The 12988-nt window shown below is 35.1% G+C and overlaps 1 protein-coding gene across 2 annotated transcripts in view; it reads left to right on the forward strand.

Moving 5' to 3' along the window:
- CSNKA2IP (casein kinase 2 subunit alpha' interacting protein) overlaps window positions 1-12412 on the forward strand; it is a 134658-nt gene extending 122246 nt beyond the window's left edge. For both annotated transcript variants that reach the window (XM_016941520.4, XM_054680818.2), the window contains one exon: window positions 9909-12412. In XM_016941520.4, coding sequence (XP_016797009.2) covers window positions 10179-12380 — 2202 coding nt within the window. In that variant the 5' untranslated portion in view covers window positions 9909-10178 and the 3' untranslated portion in view covers window positions 12381-12412. The remainder of the gene's footprint in view (window positions 1-9908) is intronic.
- The last annotated feature ends 576 nt before the right edge of the window (window positions 12413-12988 follow it).

Below are 12988 nucleotides of genomic sequence, written 5' to 3' on the forward strand. Positions count from 1 at the left end.
ACACATCACATTTTCTCTATACATTCATCTACTGACTGACTCAGAATGGTTTTCATATCTTGGCTATTATACATAACGCTGCAATCTCTTGGAGATGCCAATTTAATTTATTTTGGTATATACCTAGAAGTGGAATTGCTTGATCATATGATATTTCTGTTCTTAAATTTTTTAGGAACCTCCATACTATTTTCTACAATGGCTGTATCAATTTATATACATACCAGTAGGTTCTTTTTTCCCCACATCCTTGCCAACATTTGTCTTTTGACTGTTTGATAAAAGCCATTCTAACAGGTGACAGGTGTTATCTCATTGTAGTTTTTGATTTTCATTTCCCTGATGATTAGTGATGTTGAACATCTTTTCATATACCTGCTGACTATATGTATATTTTCTTTTGAGAAACGTTTATTCAGGTCCTTTGCCTATTTTTCAATTGGCTATTTTTTTTCTATTGAGTTGTGTAAGTTTCTTATGTATTTTGGATATTAACTGTTTATCGGATATATGGTTTGCACATATTTTCTCTTATTCTGTGAGCTACCTTTTCATTTTATTGATTATTTCCTTTGTTATGCATGAATTTTTCAGTTTGCTGTAGTCCTACTTATTTAGTTTTGCTTTTGTCATCTGTGCCTTTGGCATCATATAAAAAAATCATTACTAAAACTAACATCATGGAGATTTTTTCTATGTATTTTTGTAGGAGTTTTATGGTTTCAGGTACATTTAAGTCTTTAATCCATTATGAATTAATTGATTTTTGTGTACGGTCTAAGAGAAGGGTCCTATGTAATGATTTTTTTTTTTTTGCGTGTGGATATCCAGTTTTCATAACATTATTTATTTAAGAGTCCATTATTTCCCCATATTCTTAGTACCTTTGTTGAAAATTGATTGACTGCATATGTATGGGTTTATTTCTGGGCTTTCCAATCTGTTCCATTGGCTTATGTGTCTAATTTTATGCTGGTACCATACTGTTTTGATTACTGTAGATTTGTAATATAGTATGAAATCAGGAAGTGTGCTTACTCCAATTACTTCTGTTCAAGATTGCTTTAGCTATCAGGATATTTTATGTTTCCATGAATTTTGCAATTGCTTTTTCTATATCTGCAAGCAATACTATTGGAATTTTGATATGGGTTCCAGTGGATTTGTAGATTTTTTGGGTAGTTTGAACATTTTAACAATATTCCTTCTTTCAATCCATGAACATGAGATATTTTTCCACTTATTTGAGTTTTCACCAATTCTTTTATCAGTTGTTTTATACTTTTCAGTGAGTAGAACTTTCATCTCCTTGGTTAATTTTTTTTGTAAGTATTTTATTCTGTTTCATGCTATTGTAAATGCTGTTGTTTTTCTTTATTTCTTTTTTGGACTGTTTGCTGTTAATGTATAAAAATGCAGCTGATTTTTGTATGTTTATTTTGTATCCTACAACTTTACTGAATTTGCTTGTTCTAATAGTTTTTGGGGTGGGCTTTAGGGTTTTCTATGTATGATTATGTTATCTGCAGAGACAATTTTACTTCTTCCTTTCCATTTTTTTTTTGCAGATGTGCATCCAATTCTTATAGAACCATTTGAAAATACTGATTTTTTTCTCCACTGAATTGCTTATACACTTTTGTCAAAAAATCTGCTGTTTTAATACATGTGTCTTTTTCCCAACTTTGTATTTTGTTCCATTTACTTGTTTGTCTACCTTTATGCTAATACTAGACTGTTTTGGCTATTGCTGTTTTTTAATAAGACTTGACATCAGGTAATTGTTGGTCTTTCAGCTTTTTTCCTTTACAAAGTTTTCTTGAATAGATATTCAAACTTTTTTGCATTCCAACCCTTCACCCAGATTTTTCTTACATTAACATCTAAACATCTAACATACCAGGGTATGTTTATTAAAAAAATAAATAACAGGGGTACAATATCCTTAACAGACTTTAATAGCATTTTACCATTTTTTTTTCTATGAAAGGCTTTTTACTGAGCGAGGATTCAATATAGAATACCATTTTGCATTTAGTCATTAGGTTTAAATTTCTCCAATCTGTGAATATTCTGTTTCCTTAATTTTTACTAACTTTGACACTTTTAAAGAGTACTGTTAAAATATTTTGTCAAATTTGGTCTTGTCTGGTGTTTTCCTATGAAAAGACTGGGTTTATGAATTTGGGGGAAGTGTATTTTACCTTTTACATATTGTTGGATTTGACTGGCTAAAATTTGGCTTCCGTTTTTTTATCTATATTTATAAGAAATATTGATGCATAGTTGCTTTTTAAAAAATCGACTGGGTATGGTGGCTCACCCCTGTAATCCCAGCACTTTGGGAGGCCGAGGTGGATGGATCACCTGAGGTCAGGCATTTGAGACAAGCCTGGCAAACATGGTGAAACCCAGTCTCTACTAAAAATATAAAAAATTAGCTGGGCATGGTGTCAGTCTCCTGTGATCCCAGCTACTCAGGAGGCTGAGGCAGGAGAATCGCTTGAACTGGGAGGCAGAGGTTGCAGTGAGCCGAGATCGTGCTATTGCACTCTAGCCTGGGTGAAAGAGTGAGACTCAGTCTCAAAATAAAATAAAATAAAATAAAATCTAGTAGTTTTTAACATACATTGAGCTGAAAATAAATCCTCCATTTTAATTTTCTGAAATAGTTTGTGTAGAATTGGCATTATTTCTTTCTTAAAGACTTGATAGGGTCATCAACGAAGTCATCAGACTCTGAAATTTCTTTTATGGGAAGCCTTTAAACTCAAATTCAACTTATTTACTAGAGATAGGGGATTTTAGGTTTTCTATTTGTTCTTGAGTGAGCTTTGGAAATTTGTGTCTTTCAAGAAATATCTCTCTTTCATATGAGTTGTCTCATTTATTGGCATAATATTCTTCATGTTTTCTTGGTTATCCTTTTTAATATCAGTAGTGTGTAGTGTCTTCAGTAACATCACCTCTCTTAATCCTGATATTTGTAATTGTGTCTTTTTTTTTTTTTTTTTGAGATGGAGTCTTGCTCTGTCACCCAGGCTTGAGTGCAGTGGCTTGATCTTGGCTCACTGCCTCCTCTGCCTCTTGAGTTCAAGCAATTCTCCTGCCTCAGGCATCTGAGTAGCTGGGATTACAGGCATGTGCCACCACGCCTGGCTAATTTTTGTGTTTTTAGTAGAGATGGGGTTTTGCCATGTTGGCCAGGCCGGTCTCGAACTCCTTATCTCAAGTGATCCTCTTGCCTTGGCCTTCCAAAATGTTGAGACTACAGGCGTAAGACACCATGCCCGGCCCTCTTTGTTTTTAATTCTTTATCTGTATGGCCAAATGTTTTCAATTTTATTTATTTTCTGAAAGAACCACCTATCAATATACTTGATTATCTAGTTTCCATCTCATTGGCTTCTCCTTTAATCTCTATTTTCTTTCTTCTACTTAATTTTAGTTTAATGTGCTCTTCTTTTTTTTTTTTTTCTTAAGGAGGAAGCTAATGTCATTAATTTGAGAACTTCCTGCCTTTTTGATACTGTCATTTATTGCTACAGATAGCTCCCCTTCCTATGTTCAGCTTCAGGAACATCCCACACATTCTTGATACACCGTATAAAATGTATATGTAGTATAAATATGAAACATATTCACAGATATTTCTGGTATTAATTTATTATTTAATGTCATTGCTAAATCTGAGACCATACTGTGCATTATTTGAACTCACTTAAATTTATTGACACTTGTTGTATGGTTTACAATATTGCTGTGAATATTCCATGTCCACTTAAAAGAACAATTTGGAGTTGAATATTCTATGAATATCAGTTAGCTCAAGTTAGTTGATGGCATTTTTGAAATTTTATATACCCTTACTGATTTCCTGCTTATTCCTATTTATTAATGAAAAAGAGTTATTGCAATTTCCAATGATAAGTTTTCTATTTATTAGGAATATGTCTTGAAAAAGGAAGTAGGATGAAGTAGCAAGGATCATCTGTGCATTAGCAGGGAAGTAAAAAATACAAAAGAACTAGACATAGAAAACTGTGGCCTTTCCTGGATTACTAGGCATTTATCTCTTCTCCTCAAAACTTTCAAGTAACCTCTCATATTTGCAATAGGATGCCTGTGTTTTTATTGAATTTTTAGAGATAATTATATATGAAGTATCCATGATTATCATAAATCCTGTTAAATATCGGTATTGAAGAAAATTTGTGACCCATACGTATTTACTCAGTAAGCAATGACTTCATTTCCTGAATTTTAATATATTATTGATTCTATTAAGTTTTCTATATTCTAAATTGGGGTTTTAATAATATAATATGCATGTAGAGGGAATTTAATTTCTGCCTTTTCAAAGGTTATGTCTCATTTTTTGTTTTGTTTTGTTTTGTTTTCTTCTTTAATACATTGGCCAGATTTTCCTAAACAATGTTAAATGTAGTAGTTATAGTAAATATGCTAATCTTTTATCAACTTGTAGTGGGACTAGCTCACATTTAACTACCATGTGAATAGTTTGTTTTTGCTTTCATATGTTTGTTATCATTAAGTAACTAGTTTTTCTTAGTAGTTTACAGAGTTTTATGAGAAATGGAGGTTGGATTTTATCAAATGAGTGTTTAAAACATCTATTAAGATTTATTTGTGAATTATGAAAATGACAAAGTATAGTGCTTCCTAATAATATAACATCATTGTTTTTTTTAAGATCAACTTGGGTCACAATAGACTATTTTATTATACTGTTAAATTTAGTGTTTTATTTTATTTGGGAATTTCTGCGAATGAACTAAGTGAATTTCTCTATTCCTTTTAAACATTGAACTATTTTTATCATGTTTTAATGTCCGAATGACATACAGCAGTTTCATAGAACAAATGGGTAGTTTTTCTATATTTATGTTACTCTGAAAATGTTCATATAACATTATAAATATCTGTTTATTCAAAGTTTGAAGGAACTCAATTATAAAAATAATTTGGACTATTTCAGTTAATTCTTTTGTGGTGGTATTTTTTTTCTCCCATGTTTATAGCCTCATTGAATTTTCTCCCATTTTTTAGTTATCTGTATGTAATATTTACATGCTTCTAGCAAAACACTTTCTTTGAAATGGAAGTGTCATTTTGCTAAGTCTGAAACTGGGACACATTCAGAAATGCTATTTTTCTCTGGTTTCTGTCTCAAATAGGCTCTTGTTAGTTCTATTTGTTTTGAATTTGATTATTCCTCTTTATATGATAGCAGGATTTAAACATTACATTCTTCACTACCTGCCCCCACCTCACTCTCCAACTCTCTCTCGTTAAGTTTTCATCACATCTGAATACCACATCTTGGTTTACTCTTTAATGTTTCACCTTTCAGTGCAATTTTGTTTCAGATGTGTCTTTTTAAATTAGCATCATCATCATTTTTTATACTTTTTATTGAAGTAAAGCAACAAACAAAAATACACATAGTGTAAGTGTTAAAGCTCCATTATCACTAAGTGAATTCATCCATGCAATCTTCATCCAGATCAGGAAACAGAACATTACCAGTATCTCCAACTCTCTACCTCCTCAAGTGTATTATTATCCTGACTATAAAATTAGGAAGTATTTTTTTGTGTGTATGATTCTTTTCATTCAACATTTTGAGGCTGGACGCCATGGCTCACACCTGTAATCCCAGCACTTTGGGAGGCCAAGGCGGGTAGATCACCCAAAGTCAGGAGTTCAAGACCAACCTGACCAACATGGCAAAATCCCATCCCTACTAAATACAAAAAATTAGCTGGGCGTGGTGGTGCATGCCTGTAATCCCAGCTGCTTGGGAGGCTGAGGCAGGAGAATTGCTGGAACCCAGGTGGCAGAGGTTGCAGTGAGCCAAGATTGCACCATTGCACTCCGACATGGGCAACAAGAGTGAAACTCTGTCTCAAAAAAAAAAAAGAAACATTACTTTGTAGTTGTATTGTGCTATATATTCTGTTAATTTTCATTGTTGTTTCGTAATTACTGAAGAACTATATTACGATTTATTTACATATTCTGCTATTGATTGACAGTTGATTACAGTTTGGAATATAAACTTTTTAAAATGTATAAAAAATACTAATTTAGGTCAGGTACAGTGGCTCACGCCTGTAATCCCAGCAGTTTGGGAGGCCGAGGTGGGTGGATCATGAGGTCAGGAGATCGAGACCATTCTGGCTAACACGGTGAAACCCCGTCTCTACTAAAAATACAAAAAATTAGCTGGGCGTGGTGGCGGGTGCCTGTAGTCCCAGCTAATTGGGAGGCTGAAGCAGGAGAATGGGGTGAACCTGGGAGGCGGAGCTTGCAGTGAGCCGAGATCAAGCCACTGCACTCCAGCCTGGGCGACAGAGCGAGACTCTTTCAAAAATAAAATAAAATAAAAAATACTAATTTAATGGTAAAGCTAAGAAATTTTCCAAAGGAGTTGTATCAACTTAACATTTTCACCAGCAGTTTCTTGGTATTTTATTTAATCTGTATACTCACCAATTATTGCTTTTTTTAGTTTTAATTTTATGTTAGTCACATTCTGATAATGTGTAGCAATATTTCTCTGTTGTTTAAATATGCACTTTATTGATTTTTTATTTTTACGAGACAGTGTCCAATTCTGTCACCCAAGCTGGGGTGCAATGGCATTGTCATGGCTCACTGCAGCCTCCATTCCCTGGGCTCTGAGTAGCTGAGACTACAGGTGCGAATCAATATGCCCAGCTAATTTGTTTTTTTTTGTAGAGACAGGATTTTGCCACATTGCCCAGGCTGGACACCATTGATTTTAATGAAGCCGAGGTTTTTTTTCATATATGTGTTAGCCATTTGGATATCCTTGTTTGTGAAGTGGTTGTTCATGTTTTGCCCATCCTAATTCCATTGCCTTTTTTTAACCTAGTAATATGCAGATTATCATGGAGATAAGTTTTATATATATATATATATATATATATGTATTGTAAATTTTTTTACATTCTGTGATTTGCCTTTATTCTTTCTAATATGATGTCTTTTGGTTATTGGGAGGTCTTAAGTTTATCAACTCTTAATGGCTACTAGTTTGTATGCTCTGTTTAAGAAATCTTTGCATGCTCCAAATCCATTAAGTTATTTCATTTTGCCATCTAGAAGCTTGGTAGAATAGTCTGTAGTATATTGTAGCATGTGCATTTTCTTCCCTCACCCCAGGTCCAACAAGCACGAGAAACCTCAGTGTTTATTACTCACACAGGCGTATGCAAAGCAAGGAAAATATTTGAGTGAGCAGCTGTGGTGTCTCACCAGTAAGAGTTTGCTTTTATATGTCTCACAGGAAAGAAGGGGAAGAGAGAGAGTGAGATCATGTTGGAAAGATATACAGAAATTCCTATAATTATACAGTCTAGATAAGATGTGCCTGTAATGGTGGCATTCTACAGAAAACAGTGAATTAAGATATGGAAGTGATCAAATCAAGAGGTCTTGGTGTCTAAATGGCTTGGGAGGGTGAAGCTGCCAGGGATGATTTCAAAGAATCTAAATTAAATGACTAAGTGTTTGGAACTGAGACAGAAGATATAGAAAAAGACTTCTCTGGAAAGAGAAATAACTTTATTAAATTTTTATTGTTTTGTGTTTGAATTGTCTTTGGAACTTTTGGATAATGAAGCTTGATTATTTGGAAATACTGTTTGGAACCTCAAGAGATAAGCCAGGACTAGAAGCAAAAAATTAAGAAGTTAATGATATGTAACTAATATTGTTGGTACCTGGAAAATTCCAAAAAGAATGATGTAAGGCTTGAAAAACAAGTGAATTATGGTACTAATAAGATATACTTTAAAAATAAATGCAAAGAAAAAGTTACTATGTGAAAAGTCACCTTGACATAAAGAGAAATTTCTAGCAATGATAGAGTTGATAGTAAATTAATTGGGTAAGTTGGCATGTATAAGAAATAAATTTGTCCATCAGAAATTGGGTTGGTAAGTCATGGAAACATAGAAAGAGTCATGGAACTTCTCATTCTTCCAGGGCCTCAGGCCAACGACTTAATTGACTGATTTCAGAATCTGTTGTGATCACTTTAGTTTTTTTTTTTTTTTTGTATCATGTATCTTTATTTAAAACCTGAAGAACCAACCTTGGACCCTGAAAAATGAAATTGTGTGGCATGACACTCTATGAATTGCCTTTAAGAAGTAGCATAGGTCGCTTTGTTGAGTGATAGATGCTTGTATCACTTTAGGCCAGCTACAAGGTTCTGTCTTTTTAGGAAGCTTCTATGGTTCATTTAAAAATCGTAAACATCGCCCACTTTTTGATGGGGTTGTAATAACAGACACTTCTCAAAAGAAGACATTTATGCAGCCAAAAAACACATGAAAAAATGCTCATCATCACTGGACATCAGAGAAATGCAAATCAAAACCACAATGAGATACCATCCCACACCAGTTAGAATGGCGATCATTAAAAAGTCAGGAAACAACAGGTGTTGGAGAGGATGTGAAGAAATAGAAACACTTTTACACTGTTGGTGGGACTGTAAACTAGTTCAACCATTGTGGAAGTTGGTGTGGTGATTCCTCAGGGATCTAGAACTAGAAATACCATTTGACCCAGCCATCCCATTACTGGGTATATACCCAAAGGATTATAAATCATGCTGCTATAAAGACACATGCACACGTATGTTTATTGCAGCACTATTCACAATAGCAAAGACTTGGAAACAACCCAAATGTCCAACAATGATAGACTGGATTAAGAAAATGTGGCACATATACACCATGGAATATTATGCAGCCATAAAAAATGATGAGTTCATGTCCTTTGTAGGGACATGGATGAAGCTGGAAACCATCATTCTCAGCAAACTATTGCAAGGACAAAAAACCAAACACCACATGTTCTCACTCATAGGTGGGAATTGAACAATGAGAACACATGGACACAGGAAGGGGAACATCACACACTGGGGCCTGTTGTGGGGTGGGGGGAGGGGGGAGGGATAGCATTAGGAGATATGCCTAATGTAAATGATGAGTTAATGGGTGCAGCACACCAACATGGCACATGTATAAATATGTAACAAACCTGCATGTTGTGCACATGTACCCTAAAACGTAAGGTATAATAATAATAAAATATATATATATATAAAGAAAAAAATCCTAAACATCAGGGATGTGATTACTTAAGAATAAACTGAAAAGAGAAGAGACCTGGTAATATAACTCTTAGAACTATATTAGGGTGAGAGCAAAAGAAATAAATTCAGTGAAGACTTGGAAAAAAAATAAGAGGATAAGGGTAGAGAATCAGAGTGTGGAGAAATAATGGATAACAATGAAACAGGAGTTTTAAAAGGGTATAGTCAAAAGTTTCAATGCTGCAGTGGTGACAAATAAGAACTAAAAATATGCGATAGACTTTTGGAAGTAAACTAAAAGATGATAGTCATGGGTAACTGAATCTGAACTGAAAAGAAACATTTGAAGTTTTCTTTTTATTTTTCTCTGAGTTTTTTTTTTACACAAAAACTTATCACAGATTTTTGTTTGTTTGTTTTACAAATGCAATAATTAAAAGAGCACCAGTGATAACTACTGCATTTTATTGAGCATCTCTAATATCTTGGCACTGTTAGAATATATATATGTTTGTTTATTCTTTAGCCCAATAAGTTAAATATCATATTTGTCTATTTTACAGATGATGAATGGGGGTTTTGAAAGTTTAATTCAAAAGATATGCATAGTGATGCACTGAGTGGCTGCAGCACATGTAGTGGCTGGAATTTGATATAACACCTGTGCTGTAGTCACTACAAGAAAGTACTTAAGAAAATTAATATTTCTATCAGGACCTCTTCTGACCTCTCCTTACTATTTTGTTAACAGGCATTATTTACTCAGGAGAAAAAAGTATAGGAAACTAAAGAAAATACTGAAGATAATCTCAAATGGTGACAATCTTTTTCAATCTCATCTACACTTCAATTTTGGAATAGTCTATAATATTTGAGAATTAACAGAAATATTGCAAGATAAAAGCTAGCAACTGTTATGTAAAAGTATCCATTTTCCATGGATTCCCGCTAAAAGACTAACAGTTACTAAATCATCCCCACAAGCCAACTGCTTTTAAAAAGACCTCTACTACAACACAAGATGGTGCCACTAGCATATTATGGTCAACACTTTGTGCCATTAGACTACTTCTACCAACTGTCCTCAGCCAATACATTAACACATCAACATACAGGTGAAAAACTAAATCAGTTCAATAACCAACCTATGGCCAAAGTGCAATCCCATAGCAATCACTTTGCAGCACCTCCACTGGGCTCCAATAAGAAGGTCCAGAGATGCTCAGTATTGCCTTCTCCCAAATATCAGGACAAAATTTCACAGAGCTTCTGTGATAGGATTCTGAATTCACCATTGTTCCATGCCAAGCATCAGAACACACCTTCAATAGGCCTCCACTGGAGAAGTTCATTGTGGCCTGCTCAAAGAGCCCTGAACTCTCATTTGTTGCACTCCAAAGCTCAAACAACGTCTTCATCTGACCTCAACATGACATCATCACTGGAGCTCAAACAAACAGCCCTGAGTTTACAACTACCCTTCTGTAAACCTCAAACAACATCTTCAAGCCTAGATGTTTGCTGGAGATCACTTTCATTGAAGTCTCATCAAAGAGTCTCAAGTTCATCATTATTTCGCCTCCAAAATCAAGAAATACCTTCCATAAACATCATTTGGACATCATCTTCCTTGGGACCCAAACGAAAAGCCCTTAGCTCGACATTGCTTCAATCCAAACCTCAGAAAACATCCTCATTGGACTACCTTTGGACATCTTCATTGCAGCGCAATCAAAGATCTTTGAGTTCACCATCACTCAACACAAAACTTCAAACAAGTGACTTATTTTGGACATCACCTTCTTTCAAACCCAATCAAATGGCTCTTACCTCTCCATTACTTGACTCTAGGCTTCAGAAAACACCTATATTGAACTCTAACCCCACTACTGGAGGCTTACCAGTGTCCCATTCAAAAGCAAGGCAATCAGCATCATCATATTTTGTCCACCCATCTGAGAATTTACCATTGTTTCAGCTCAATTCTCAGTCAATGTTTATGCTTGATTGTAACTTCCAGACCACGAATTCACCTGTCTGTCACTCCAAGTTTCAGAATACCACTTCACCAAATGGCAAACACAGAGTCACACATCTACCATCACCCCATCCAAAAACAAACATCTCAGGTCAATTATTATCAAGCTCCAAACACTGCACCAGGAACACAGCTGCTTCAACATTAGGTTTCAGACTCCAGAGTAAAAGCAGCTTTCAGTTTTCTCCAAAGACAGAATCAAATAAAGAAATTCCTTGGACTTTAAAGTATAGTCAGCCCTGCATTGTTAAAGGTGGAACTGTCCCTGATGATGTTGTAAATAAAATTGTCAATTCTATCTCGAATACCAGAATACAGAGGGATCTCTGTAGGCAGATTTTGTTTAGAAGGATGAGGGGAAGGCCAAATCCTCATCCTGGTCCTCGCTTGTCATCAAATTATGTGGTTTGCTTAGCTTGTGCTTCCTGCCTAAAATCTCCATGTAACCATCTTAGAGGAAAGAAAAATCCTCATTGTGCAACACTTTCTGTCATACCAACACCTGAGGCCAATTCTGAGGGCAAAATAGAAGTGAAATTAGTTCTTATCCTTTCTCTACCAGAGACTTTCTCATCTTGTCTCCCATTCCCTATGAAAGAAAACCAGCCTAATGAAGCCCCTGAAGACAACCTTGAAGGAGTAGAGAAGATACAGCAGTTTTTCCCCACATCTGAACGGGATATCCAGGGACTTAATATGAAGCAAATATGGTGGGCGGTAGCCCCCGAAAACAAAGTTATAGGCCAACAGCCCCAGGCTATTGACTGGCTGTTTTATGTTAAAAAAAATAATTCTCAGCCACAATCCCTGCTCCCATCCTCCTCCTCCTCCACTTCCTCCTCCTCCACCACCTCCTCCTCCTCTGTTGCCTCTGCCTCTTCTGACTCCTCTTCTTCATCTTCTTCCTCCTCTTCCTTTTCCATCTCATCCTCTTCCTCTCCTTCCAAAGAGTTTATGACCCTCAGTCTCTCACGTCCTGTATTCCGTAAGGTACTTAGCTACCATCGGTTGCCTGCAGGGGTCTCCTGGCTTGAGTTTATATATAGCAAAGATTACCAGCTGCATCCCAGAAAACCAAATCGAAGCCAATCATCATCTCTTAAAACAAAGCCTGTGAGGAACAACAATACAGTAAAATGGAGAAAGGGAGCAAACACACTGTTCAAATTTTTCCGGACAAAATGAGAAATTGTGATTAAATTAACGTTTAGTCTGTTTGAAGGCATTGATCTCTTAGTTCTTTGAGACTAGTGTTTGATTTCCAGGGAACTATTATCCTAAGGTCTATTTTCTAGTTAAATAATGGACTGTGATCTTCTAGAAGCCCAAAACTGAATCCTATGTTTTTGACTGAATGTCTGGCTTATAGTAGCCACTTTGTAATTATTGTTGAGTGAATTTAACATAGTTGGCCATAGACCAGAAATACTTCATCTGTCTTACCCTAAATGTATCTAGCTCATTAATATTCCCTTTCCTCAGAAGCCAATCTATGCTAATCTGTTTCCCTATGTTTAAAGAAAAGTCAGATCATGTTCAATGGGTAAGAAAATCTATAAAGAGAAATCCTTTCAATTATTTGTTTGTAGAGAAAATTCTTCTATGTCAATATCCTACACTCTGAAGTCCAATGATTTATTCAACTTTAGTTAATAAATATGAAGAAAGAATAACTACTGTTACAAATAATCCTACTTAATGCTGACTGTGTTGATATTTTAATTATGGGCTCTTAAGTCACCTGTTCATCATGGCTATCTACACAAATGAAATGAGTTAATAAAAAATGTTTT

Source organism: Pan troglodytes, chromosome 2 (genome assembly GCF_028858775.2).
Source record: "Pan troglodytes isolate AG18354 chromosome 2, NHGRI_mPanTro3-v2.0_pri, whole genome shotgun sequence".
NCBI classification, from domain to species: Eukaryota; Metazoa; Chordata; class Mammalia; order Primates; family Hominidae; genus Pan; species Pan troglodytes.